This window comes from Sander lucioperca, chromosome 2, assembly GCF_008315115.2.
Source record: "Sander lucioperca isolate FBNREF2018 chromosome 2, SLUC_FBN_1.2, whole genome shotgun sequence".
Lineage (NCBI taxonomy): Eukaryota > Metazoa > Chordata > Actinopteri > Perciformes > Percidae > Sander > Sander lucioperca.
The window spans coordinates 30,414,822-30,428,225 of NC_050174.1; the positions used below are offsets into that span (position 1 = coordinate 30,414,822).

General features: G+C 41.1%; 1 protein-coding gene across 7 annotated transcripts in view; it reads right to left on the reverse strand.

Moving 5' to 3' along the window:
- Window positions 1-13,404, reverse strand: part of kank1a (KN motif and ankyrin repeat domains 1a) — a 58,581-nt gene that overhangs the window by 10,403 nt on the left and 34,774 nt on the right. For 6 of the 7 annotated variants that reach the window (XM_031305214.2, XM_035996047.1, XM_035996051.1 and 3 more), the window contains one exon: window positions 3,387-6,038. In XM_031305214.2, coding sequence (XP_031161074.2) covers window positions 3,387-6,038 — 2,652 coding nt within the window. Of the gene's footprint in view, window positions 1-3,386; window positions 6,039-7,018; window positions 7,273-13,404 lie in introns of those variants that run through there. The other variant, XM_035996066.1, reaches the window with a different exon arrangement.

The window sequence follows — 13,404 nt, forward strand, 5'->3', positions numbered from 1 at the left end:
GTATCTCTAAAAAGTCAACTTTTCATGATCTCAGAAAAACAGCCCTGTTTTCAGCTTTGTGACGGTGCATTTTCCAGCTGATCCAAGAGGCTTTTTAAAGCCACATAAAAAGGAACACTTCATCCTTTAGTTTAGCACAAACGTTCAAAAATCAACACAATCTGGAGATACATGGGTTTTCACTGGGCAGGATGGGGATGATCCGTAATCTTAAAAGTAACTAAAGCTGTCAAACTACATAAACAAATGTAGTGGAGTAAAAAGTACAATATTTGTCTCTAGGATGTAACGGAGATAAGTATAAAGTTGTATAAAATGGTAATACCAAAGTACCACACATTTGTACTTAAGTACAGAACTTAAGTACGGACATTATTTACATGAACAGGATTTACGTCTGTTTAGGTTAGTCTAATCCTACATTCCAAAAGAGGCCAGAAATTGACCAGAAACAAGCTCCCACACAACACAATCGCCCTGCGTTTATGTGCCAGCCAGCATGAATGCATGTTATGTAACTCAGAAGGAGCCATGAATCAGCATCAACAGTGAGGTGGTAGTGAAGGCAGGAGCGGCCCTGCAAAAACAACAAGAGGACGATTGGTGCGACGTTAACTGGCTCCCAAAAAGAAATGAGCTCATTGTTGGTTCATGTCCAAAGCCCCCCGCCGCATTTTTCAGGGTCAGAGATAACTTTGGCCTGTCCGATCCAATCAGGATTCTCTGTAGACGGTGTGTGAACGCTCTAACCCCAAACCCCCTCACCCCACACTCCAGACTAGATCTAGATCTAAGTACAGCTGGGACTGCGCTGGCAGTCAATCCTAAACTACATCTTACTTTGTCTCTAGATCATCACTACAGCTGTTTTATTGTCCTCTGAACAGCCCTCTAAAAGAGCAATAAGATTGGGAAATAAGAGATTTTAAGGCCAACACCAACATATTTTTATACTGTTCATCTTTTATTATTGGTTTGTATTTAATTTGTGTAAAATTTCAATTGCCTGATTTTATTTGCCTCATTGCAGTCCTGAAATGTTTTAATCCTGGTTCTACCATGTAAAACACTAACTATCTTTGGAAAAGTGCTGTACAAAGTTGATTATTATTCTTCTGTAGTTACAGCTCATTAAAACACTTTCTTAAAAAGATTAAAAGGAAGATCACAATACCCTTGCATCCATCCTCCCTATATACATAAAATAACTTTAATGTACCCTTATATCTTGCATCCTCCTTCCTTTTTATCTAATCTTTATTTTAAAACCTTAGTGTGTACCCTCAATTCTCTGTGTATAATGTCTATTTTTCTTATTTATTATTTTATTTTATTATGTTTTCCAATTTAATTAATATTAATAACAACTGAATTTCTAATCCTACGGGTTTTCTTTTCCATTTTGTACATTTCATGATTCAGCTTTGTCGTGTTAGTTTTAGCCACTTTTTGCCTAAAAAGGTGCTCTGTGGAGTTTTTGGCCTCTAGTTGCACTATGGAGCAGGGTTTTTTATTTATTTTATTTTTTTTGTGTGCAGTTATACGCCAAGAAATGCAGACCGCAAAATAGTAAATATGCATGTAAAGAATGCAGGATTTAAAATACTTAAAACAACATTACTTTTGTTTGTTTACAAGAAAACTTCACAGGGCAACTTTAAGTGCTACTGCTACTTTTAAAACTCTAAAGAGGTACGTGAGAGTGTAATTGAGGTGTTTAACTAAGGAATAATTGCTCTGGCCACAAAAAGTGTGCACGGAGATATAACAACTCAAAAACATTTATTCTGTAATCATGACTAAAACAGAAGCTTCTTTTAACGGCTTATCTTAATAAATATCTTAAAATATTGAATTGTAATAAGAGACAGACATAAAACTAGTTTAATCTATTGTGCAGTAAACCGTGGAAGAGAAAAAAGAAAGTTATTATTCTATTCTAACTCTCTCTTCAATGCTTGCTCAGACAATAAACACATTACTGCCTGCTTGGCAGCTATTTTGCAAGATACTCTCTCTCTCTGTGTGTGTGTGTGTGTGTGTGTGTGTGTGTGTCCATTTTCTGTTGTCTGCCCTTGAAACTATGCTTTCATTGCAGTGTTTCCCCACACAGACTAATTTGTGGCGGTGCGCCACACAATCAACATCGGCTGCCACATATTGTGTTTCGTTATTAATTTTCTTTTTTAACGCTATTTAAAACACAGAGCATATACGTTCAGCTTTATTTCCTTTCCCTGCTCTCCTCCGTCTCTCTGTCACACACACACACAGTGTCTGTCTCCATGAAAACGAGAGAAGACGGCTGGCGAAATTCACTAAAGGTTGGTGAACACCTTTACACAGTCACACATTAAAAAGTCCTATAAAAAATATTTTATATTCCGAATACAATGTTGTCAGTGTGTTAATGTTGGAGTCCCGACCCGACTCTTAGCAAACAAGCGATTGCGCCTGCTTTAGAAAGTTAACTAGTTGCAAATTTGCGGTAAAATGCAGTTGGGTTGTCGAGGTCAAAACACTATATGTAGCAGGTGTGAATCAAATAAACTTATTATGAATAATGTTATGGGCAGTGTTGGCCTAAAGGTTAAAGAAGTGAGCTTGGGACTGGGAGGTCGCTGGTTCAATCCCAAGACTGACAGTACCGAAAGTAAAAGAGCAGCGCTCATCACCATCGCTGAGATGCCCTTGAGCAAGGCCCTTAACCCCAACCGCTCCAGTGGAGCTGCTCAGTGGCCAGTAGATCAGACTATGGTTGTACTGGACAGCTTCCAGTAATGAATGTGTAACTGTGTGAATGTGACAGGTCGTTGTTGCAAATGAGAATTTGTTCTCAATCGACTTAACCTGGATAAATAAAGGTTAAATAATAAAATAAATAAATGTCATTTTTTTACTCTTACACTGAATGTTTGCTGCTTCAATCCAGATGAGTATTGAAAAGTATTTTCCGCGACTGAAAAAGGCACGTGTTGAGGATGAGGACCAGCCTGAACCGGAGGTATCAGTCTGAAACAGAGCTGAACAGTCCCACCAGTGTAATTAGTTATGTTATTAATTTGTTTACAATTAATAACAATTTCAGGCTTCAACCAGTGCTGCTCAAGCAGAAAGACAGGGTCAGGGAGAAAGAGAGAGATTCGTTAGGCATTGAAGAAAGAGTAGGAGAGGAGGATAGCATCCAACAGCGTGTCCTCCTCAGTTTTTGATACTTGATTGTTACGAAAATAATGCCACAAATTGCTTTCTAATCTGTGGGAAACACTGCATTGCCTGGTATAACTGCCAGCTAATTATGGTATCCCAAGAACCATTTGTTTATGCAACACGTGAGCATGTGGAACCATTAGCATCCTCAGAGCTGGATGCGGTATACCTCTCACCTTCGCTTGAGTTCACAGAGTCAGACTGCAGCTTGAGGATGTCTTCAGCACTTCCGTACTTCATGACTGTGTTGATGGACGAGAGCGTGCTGACCAGCTGACTGTTGATGGATCCAAACTGGGACTGGGGCTGACCGAAAGCATCGGCAAGCTCGCTGTAGTTTTCCGCTAGCAGCATTTGTTGCTCCTGCAGAAGCTTCTGCACCCTCTCGATGTAATGGTCCAGTCCGGCGCCCCCCTGGGTCTGAGCTTGCAGTGGTGCAGCCTCCGTCTCAACCTCCACAGTCTCTTTGCTGCTGCTTGTGACAGATTCAGTTGGCTGGGAGGGGCCGCATGCTATGTTCCTGGTTTTTAATCCAACCAAGAAGTTCTCATGGATGCCAACTGGTCCCACCCCACATTCTTTGGTTTTAGTAGAGCTTGATTTGCCAAGGAATGACTCCGCGTCAGTAGTGGTTCCAACAGCAATCGAACGCATCTTTGCTGTTGAGTGAACTTCTTTGATAAGACCGTCCCCAGCAGCAACCGTCCTCGTTTCAATCGCAGCAGTGTTGGTGTGCTTGTCACAAGTGATCAACCCCATGTCAGTAAAAGAGTCGGTCAGGACAGCCGCTTTTGTGTTGGTGGATTTGCTCGCAGCTTCTGTCTCAGTATTGGTATGCTGAGTTGTCGACTCAGGAGCAGCCATGACACCAAAGTCCACTTTGCTGTTATAGTCTGGGTCAGTTCCTTGCGACACCAGCGTCTTGATTGGACCAACGATCACATCCACTGAACAATCTCCGCAGCCAACTGATCTCGACTCTTTGCTCAACTCTGTCATGGGTTTGCAGAGAGCCAAGCTGTCTACCGATTCCTCTGTGTTAACTCCCACCTCACAAACATTCAGTTCCATGCCCACCTGCTGGTGACACGTCTCCACCCGTCTCCCTACACACTGGTCAGTTAGCTCCACACGCTCATGCACCACCCACCGGTCCATCGGGATCTCTGGACCTGTGGCAACATTCTGCATGCTAGGATGACAGGATACTCCTATAGTGTGGCTTTGTAGAGTTTTAGCTGTGTCAGCATGGCTGGATTCTAGATGGTCACCCACTCCCTGGCTGCGCATCTGGACTTTGGCCTCCACACAGGCATTGTACATCTCAGGCCTGGCCATCAAACCTTTGTCTGCTTTCTTCTTGTTAGACCCACCGGCCGCTTGGAGTTCCAGTTTTAGCTTTCCCATCTCTATTTGGTGAGTAGATTCTTTCAGCTGCACCTCCAGACGGTAGATCTTCTCCTTCAGTGCTTCTATGGTCTGCTGCTGGAGGTCGATCTCTCTCTCAGCTTCACTGGTCATGCCCAGCATGGCCTCGGTCACGCCAACCGCAGCGCTGCGCATTTCCTGCTGCTCCGTCGATACTCCCGCATCTCGGAAACAATGTCCATTTGTCCTCTGAGTGACAGGAAGGCTGTTCATGTTTTCATCAGTAACTATGCCAATGGACTTTTGGTGGGCCTGGTTTTGTGTGAGCTTATGAGGCTGAATTTCAGTTACACTATTGTCCTGTGTTGTCTTCTCCAGAGCTTGGACCTCAGCAGCCAGACGTCTGAACTCATCCAGCCGCTGAGCGCTCTGTTCCTGGGCTTCAGGCTCCATGATGTGCAGCTCCGTTTCCTTTTGGATGGGGCCCGGGTTCTCCATTTGGTCGGCACTGCCTACACTGTAGGACCGCTTGCGGAAGCCACCAGGACCTTGATTTTTGGACTGAGCAGCCAATTGTCTTTTCTCTTCCTGAAGAACAGCAATCTTAACCTGTAAGATGGGAATAGTTTTCACCTGCTCCTCTAGCTCTTTCAGCTTCTTGAGGGCCACAACCATCTGCTCCCGGATTTGTTGAAGGTGTAAGGGGCTGACGTTTGTCACAGGCGTGGCCATGCCAGAGCTCATGGGGCTGTGGCGAATGGAGCTGCCCATGGATGGTGGGTAGTAGTGGTTGTACTCTCCATTGGGGAGGTGACCATTGATGGGGAGAGGATGATGGGTGCTGGGAGAGATCTGACTTGGGGCCATGGAGCTTGAGTAAGAGGACAGCGAGCTGCTGGAGCCCATGCCGCCAAAGCTGGCAAGACGGCGGCGGGGCATTGGAGGGTCGCTGTGGGCCTGCATGAGCAGACGCTCCTGTTCGAGCCGAAGACGCGTCTCCATAAGGGTCTTTTCCACTTGGGGGTTGTGACGAGGGGCAAACCTGGGCGAAGGAGGTGGCAGGAGCAGTTTTTGCTCTGTGATGCTCAAGTAGGATTGTTGCTGGGGGACTTCACAGGATGATCTGGAGAGGGTGGGGGTCAGCGGCACAGCGACCTGGGGCCTGGAGTTGAAGAAGACTGGGGACTGCTTGTCGTCGCTGTTGGAGGAGGAAAGGGAGTCTGTGGAGGTCCATTCAGCCTGAGTGCTGCCCCCGCCAGTGCTGCCCCGAGGCACCGCCAAGGGTTTGGCCACTTTGGGTTTCCTCTGGATACTCAGCTTCTTAATGGTGTTGCCCCTCTCAATGTCATCGACATATTTGAGGAAGTCCAGGTCTAGCTGATAACCATAGGGAGTTTCAACATAGTAGGGGACCACAGAGTCCTTTTCATCTTCTGTGCTTGGGCATCTTTGTCCTCTTTCTGAAACAGAGACCATAAGAACATACTATTAGTTAAGAGTTCTGATTTTAGTGGTTTTATAAAGGCCGCTATATGTCTATAAATGTAACATAAGGTAACTTGTAAAGAAACTATAACAAGAATTTAATAAGGATGCATTTGTTGCCCTGAAGCAGCTTGGGTGTCAGGCAAAGTCTTTCCTCAGCCGCTGACAATCACCATAATTTGACAGTGCGAGTACAAACACGTCTCAAGTTTCTCACACCTCTACTGGAAGAGTGTGAGTGATAATCATTTTGGCAAGGGGTGGTTTAAGTCAGCCCAAAACTATGTGAGATGCAACTATGTAGAGCAAACACCAAATAGCAAGAGGCATGGTAAACTTTAAAATGTTGATTATCCCTGTATAATCTAGCATGGTGAGGTTTGTGGAAAGCGTGAGATAGATAAACCGGTTATTGTTTACAAAGCATGGATAAGAGATGAGCCAATGGGGTCAGAAAAACAGACTGTCAATATTTTCTAGTCCAAAATCCATCCGGCATTACAACAGAGCTACAGACACAGATTAACCATAACCTAACATAATCACATTTTGAGAACACAGTTTGAAGACAAAAAAAAAACAAAAAAACAAGCTACAATGAATTTCTTAAGTTCATACAATTTGTACAAATCAGTCAAAGCTGCTTAAAGTCCAAAATCCACTTGCTGTCAGAGAGAGTCTATGGAGCCAGTCAGCTTTCCAGGCCATTAGGAGACTCCACTACATTCACACTGTGTCGGCTAAATGCAGCGTCTTGTTCTTGGTATGCCTGGAACTCTCGCAGACTAAAGCAAACACAGGCTGGAAATAAACAGCCCAGCTCTTCCTCTCCAGTCCACCCCACCAGCTCCGGCAACTTCTTCTCCCCGTTTCCATTCAGCTAAAACAGAGGGAGGGAATTACAAGGCTAAATCCTGCTACTAAACCCTCACCGCCTTGTTAAAGCTGCACTCACCTCAGACCAACAGCACTCTCTCCATTTTACTTTTCCTCCTTCACTCCTTCTCTCTGCTGGACAGGATTGGACTGTAGTGAGACCTGAGCTACAGAACTGCTTTTTCTTCTCACTCTGTGCACTGTTTCTCAATCCTCTCTCCATAGAGGGGAAAAAAAAGTTCCACTATTGGTGTAAACTAAAGCACAGCACTGCTGCACTATTGGACAGCTGCCTCCTCCAATCCTGTGAGGCTCTGAGCCCAGAGCTTCCCTACCCAAATAAGAGTTCTGTTATTCAGTTTGAGGGGAGGTGAATTTATGACAATACCAGCCTGTTGCCTGTTGGCTGACAAATGGCTCGGCTACTGTACATGTCAAACTTTTATACTCTGCAGAACCCACTTTAACCAAATACAGTGTTATTTACAAGTCAATTCCAACTTGACAAGTATGTTTAAGGCCAGTTTATCTGTAAATAAAACTCTTGTGATAGCTGACCTTTTATTCAGAAAATAAATAATTGTATCAATATTTTTCGTTATTGCTTATTCTATAAATAGGTTGGAATATACTGAATAATGCTAGTCACATTTTCTCTCCATCTTGAAACAGCGGTTTATGTCCTACAAACAGCTCAAAACCCAAAAATATTCAACTTTATTCAAACTACAGTAAAGAATATCCAAAATAGCAGCCAAATTGAAATGCTACTGTAAAACAAAAGAAGCAATTTCAAGATGTCAATTTGGGTTCTGGGAAATTGTGACAATTAAACTATGACTCAAGACATACATAGGCAGATTAATAATGAAAATAATCACAGGTTTCAGCCCTAAAATAACCTAATACAGCTGAAATGCTGCATGAGTAAATGAGTAATCGTTTAGGATATACAAGGTCAGAAACCAGTGAGAAAAGGCCAATCATAATCTGTCAAAGCTGTCTTAAATTAAATTGTTTTGTCAAACCAACGGTTCAAAACATTAAGATATTCAACTGAATTCAATTTACAATAAATAAAACCAAGAAAAGCAGCAAATTCACACATTTAAGAAGCTAGCACCAACAAATCTGTCTCCTTTTTCACAATTAGTTATTAAAATTCCTGTTGACTGACTAATACATTAGAACTGCTGTTTTTGCACTATGTTTCACCAAATTAAAGCTGCAATGAGTAGTCATTACCATAAAGAAATCAATAATCAATTTCAATGCCAAATATTCACTAGTTCCAGCTTCTCAGATGGGAGGGTTTGCGGTTTTTCTTTGTCAAATATGATAGTAAAGTGACTGTTGAGTGGACAAGACAAACAATTAGACATTACATTGGGCTCTGGAAACGTGTAATTAGTTTTTTTTTTTGTTTGTTTTTTTTTACATTTTATTAGGAAAAAAATGATTAACCAAGAAAATCTGCAGAAATGAATTGTTAGTTTCAGCCCTAAACCTAATACATTACTAAATGTGAGTTAATTTCAACTTGTAATGTCAGTTTGTGCATACATAAAGCTTTTACTGTATTTTTGGGAACCTTTTTGAGAAACTTTAAGTGCACTCTTCAAGACAAAGCCCGGGTTGTGTTTTCTCCTGCACGGACCTAAAATAAGTACATCCTGGTTTTTTGGTCTGGTATAAATAATCTGTGAGGCAGCACAGTCATGGTCTTGTGCTGTCTGGTTTTGAGGACTCTCTCTCCACCCCCCCCGCTCTCCTTCCCTGGCCTTACACCCACACGAGGAGTGACAGGCAGTCCTCTGGTACCACAGAGACCCTTAACAGCTGAGCGATGACCTCATCAACATGGGACAACTGAAGGGGTCACGTTCCAGTAACAGGGGCGAAGGCCCAGGAGTCTGCTCCAGTTATCAGCAGCTGTTACATTGTCAATTTGACAGGGATTACACAACAGTTAAGACAGCCAGCAGTGACAGGCAATACACTGTCTTTAGCTTTATTAAAGAACTATCAGGTTATTATTTGTTGCTGAATATAAAATGTGATATCTTCTAAACATTTCTCAGTCTTCTACAATTATCCCCGCCTAAAATGGTTTGCACAGCCAGCGAATGACACATTTTTTGTAGATGAGGTGCACATGAGTAAGCACTGCTAGTATTTAAAAGGGCCCTCCACCTAGATTAAACTTCCTTCTTTATTTGCCTCTGCATTACAGTAGTGTTTTTTAAAGTACAGTAATATAATATACATTATTCTGAAAGGGGCATTCTACATAATGAGTACTTTTACTTTTGGTACTTTAAGTATATTAATATTGATGCTCATGATATATCATCAATATATCATGAGCATCAATATAATACTTTTGTACCTTTACTGAAGTAAGATTTTGAATGCAGGACTTTTACTTGTAAAAGAGTATTTGACACTGTAGTATTGCTACTTGTATTGCATAAAAAGGTCTGAGTATTTTTTTCATTAATGTTTTTTTGGGGCATTTTATACCTAAGGGAGGAAAAAGAATTTGCACAGTGACTTTTATAGCTAAAATGTAAATCAAACATAAAATTAATTGAATAATAATCATTTATCAACCAACAACACCAAACATCTGCTGATTCCAGCTTCTCCAATATAAAAACTAGTTTTATATCAATTATCTTTGGGTTTTGGACTGTTGGTCGGACAAAACAAGCAGTGTGAAGATGTCTTTTTTTACTTTAACATTTTGTGGACTAAACAAACAACAACATTTTGTGGACTAAACAAACAATAAATTAAATGGAAAACTAATCAACGGACCAATCAACAATAAAAAAAAAAAAAAAAGGTTACATAGTTGCCACTTAGCCAACAGAGTTTTTTAATTAGTGAACTAAACTATTGTGTAAGTTAACAATTTAAAAATAGCATCCAGAGCTTGGCACACAGCTGAATCCCAAACCTGCTCTACTTTTCTCAACTGGGATATTAAAATATTTCAGCCTAACTATCCAACATTAGCTGTACATTTTTGCTGTATAAGCTATGAAGTGATCGCAAAGAAAATGGGTCTATAAACTAACTCACTTGCATGTTTCCAGCAGCTACTTCTTGCTCGTCTTTCACAGATGATTTCCAGGCCAGAGGCGCCAACAGAAAACGTGCTGACTAAACACAGTTGCTTTTTAAATTAAAGTCAAATACGTTGACATCTGAAGGAAGCCGCAGTCTAATTATTCACACTTCACTTCCTAGCCAAATTCACCAGTGACACCAGCACATTAGGCTGCTCTGACTCGTCTGTAGATAAGTAAAAGATATTTTGTGCACTTTTTGTACATTTTTGTGCCGTCATTCCTCTAAAATGCTGCACCGACTTCAACCTTTCTGCAACTCTTTCTGTAACTTTAAGTCCACAAGCTCTCTCTCTCCTGTGTTTGCTCTTAAAATAATGCGCTGAAAGCCAAGTTTGGGCCTTGATGTTGAATCTGTGAGGAAAAATATACAACCAGGGCTTTGGCTTATTTGGCACTGGCTCTGTAAAAGTCTAAATTTAGAGCTGACAAAAGCTATTTAACATCCACAGTGCCATCAGTGACTTTATAAATGAGACTACAGGTCTAAATGTGTCTGCCAGTTGTTTGGTATTAAAACATGCACGGAAATCACTGATTTATTATTTCTGTATCTCTTTTTCTATTAAGAAAACTAAACATATATACTTAGACATTTCAGGCTTCTCAATGCTACAAAACATGCAGCTTGTATTGCACTTGATGGGCATTCTGTCAGTCAGTGTAAAAAGGTGATATTACATAATTATTTGGTTGAAGTTTAGTTCTTAAGCTCAACAGATTTCTTTTTGTCTGCATGACATTTGACATGTTTTGTACAGAGCTTCTTTATGTATGCTTGTGGGTTAAAAGATTTGCGGTTTTGGTAAATGCTGAAACTATTAATCCCTCAGTTCATTACCATAATATACAGTATCACAATATGTTCTGGAGGCTCAACGTGGTGACCCAACACGGTACAGAGACATTTTGTTGATTTATCCGTCTTCATTTTGACATGAAACTCATTACAACAACAGTAAATAGTGGAAAACTGCACCTCTGAGCAGAGAGTATCAACAGATATTTCCTCACAAACTCATTATACAGAGACGTTATACAGTTGTACTGGTCTCATACACACAGCTTTGTAGCACTCACATTCTGTGCATTACATTGAGTGAGAGCAAAGTATGATGCAAGTGCCGGGTGGAGAGGACTCTAGTGGCCCCACACACACACACACACACACACAGGTCCCTTCTCATTCAACCAGCCTGGTATTTCCTGGCTCTGCCTGCATGCTCTGTCTATACGCCTAATTACTCACAAGAAAAGTAGAGCCAACGTTTGATCAACACCTCATACTGCATCAGCTCAACACCAGGAACAGTGAGACACATCCGTTCATATATAAAAGCAAAAAAAACAGGAAACAAAACAAAAGACATTAAAGCTGCACATTCCTGCCCTTTTCAAACTGAACACAGTCAGGACAGACTGAGCAGGGCAGAGCCGCTGACTGTGATCCATTAGCTTCTTCTAGAAAGTCACAGGGCTGTGCCAGACTCTGCTGCCAAATTCAACAACTTAACTCTGTACATGATGATGCAGACGGGAGGAAATGTTTGGTCCTTCTCTGCAAACATCGAGGCAGTTTGAAAACCTCTCAGTCTTTTCTCATAGATGGTCAAGCAAAACAATCAGACACTAAGTGAGTGTGCAGACTGGTTTATTTCTAGTGAACAGGTCTGCAACATGGGAAGAATGAACCAAAAACACCATTAAGAAATAGGGAATACTATCCACGAGGTGAACCACAATATATCTTGCTATGTGAAGAATATTTTGAGGTTGTTCTGGTCATTTCAGACTGGTGTTGTTATGGTGACCAACAGTTGAGGCCTGTATTGTTTTTTTTTTTTTTTTTTAATGAACGGTGGTCCCTCAACTTCAAACTAGATTGTGATAAGTGTTAAAACAGAAAATCAAGAGAAAAAATGTAATAAGGCCAAACTGTTCATATCTAACATGCCTCATAAAACAGCAATAAAATAGTTTAGGTAGTGCACAATGTGGACCCAATTTGCCTCATTACATTGCATTTCATGCGTTGTGTTGGGACTACTGAATTGTACATGCATTCTGGCTGCAGACGGCTGACAATAAACCGATCAGTGCACACTGAAGTTAGTCACACTTAAACAAACCAGTTCTACATCTATTCATCAAACACTGTGTAAAGACACCAACGGTCCAGTGAATAAAACAAACCATTATCTGGTTTAGTTTACAAAGACGCAGTGCTCTTCCCCTTTGGCCCACATTATAATAAGCTACCATCACTTACACAGACTCATACAATAATAAAGTGATGAGGCACAGTATCAGGGGTTATTTCAAGTGGCAGCTGGGTAACTGTCCCTTGCTGCAGAAACAAAACCACTTTAGTGGGTTTGAATGTGCTGCAGGGGGTCGACCCGTTGGCACGACTCTGAATGCCTCTGTGGGTTTTCTTGTCCACAACAGACTGGTGGCATTCATGTTAGGCCAAAGCTATGATGGTCTGCTCTGAGCCATGACTCAGCCTCTGCAGGGTTTTTATTTTAGACAACTTCACTGCATGAGGGAAGATGCTTTTGGTGTTGCAGGGTTTTATTTTTGGCTTTTTCTTCAATGTTGATTTAGCAGCAGAAAAAAAAAAAAAAAAAAAAAAAAAAATCACATTCCAGATCGTCCTAATTTGTAATTGTCTTATAAAAATGTTGACATTATGCGCATAATGATCACTGATACTTTAAATCAGTTTTCCTCTGACTAGGACTTCCTACTTAAAGTAAAAACAGTTTTGAGGACCACATTCAGCAAATATTTCTGCAGAAAAGTATTTAAGACATCAGTCCTGCAGCTGAATGCAGTGAATATTTCTCAAGTTAAATTGAAATCAGCTGAGGTTTTAGTTGAAATATGTGCTTAATGTTTTGTTGCTCAATGCACTGAGGAGTACCACATCCCACATTTGGCAGTTATGTCATCTGAGAGAAGCCTTACTGCAAAATAAACTGGTTACAAACTAAAGAAGGCAATAGTATTGTCTTGTGTGGACTGGAGGCTTAAACCACCTATTATGTCTGTAACAATGCTGTTATAGACATAGGAACACGCCGACTTATTGGGACTTTGTCTTATTCACCGTATCCCCCAGAGTTAGATAAGTCCATACATACCCTTCTCATCTTGATGAATCACCTGGGTTTGGCTGCTCTTGTTTATTTTATAAAATTAATTTTCCTTTTCTTAACTGAAAACTGATAGCAGTGTATCTTGCATTTTGCATGTGGAGGACCAGCTATTGTTTTTGTGCATGGTGGCGATTTTATGCAGAGACAAAGGACATTGACAAAAATAAATA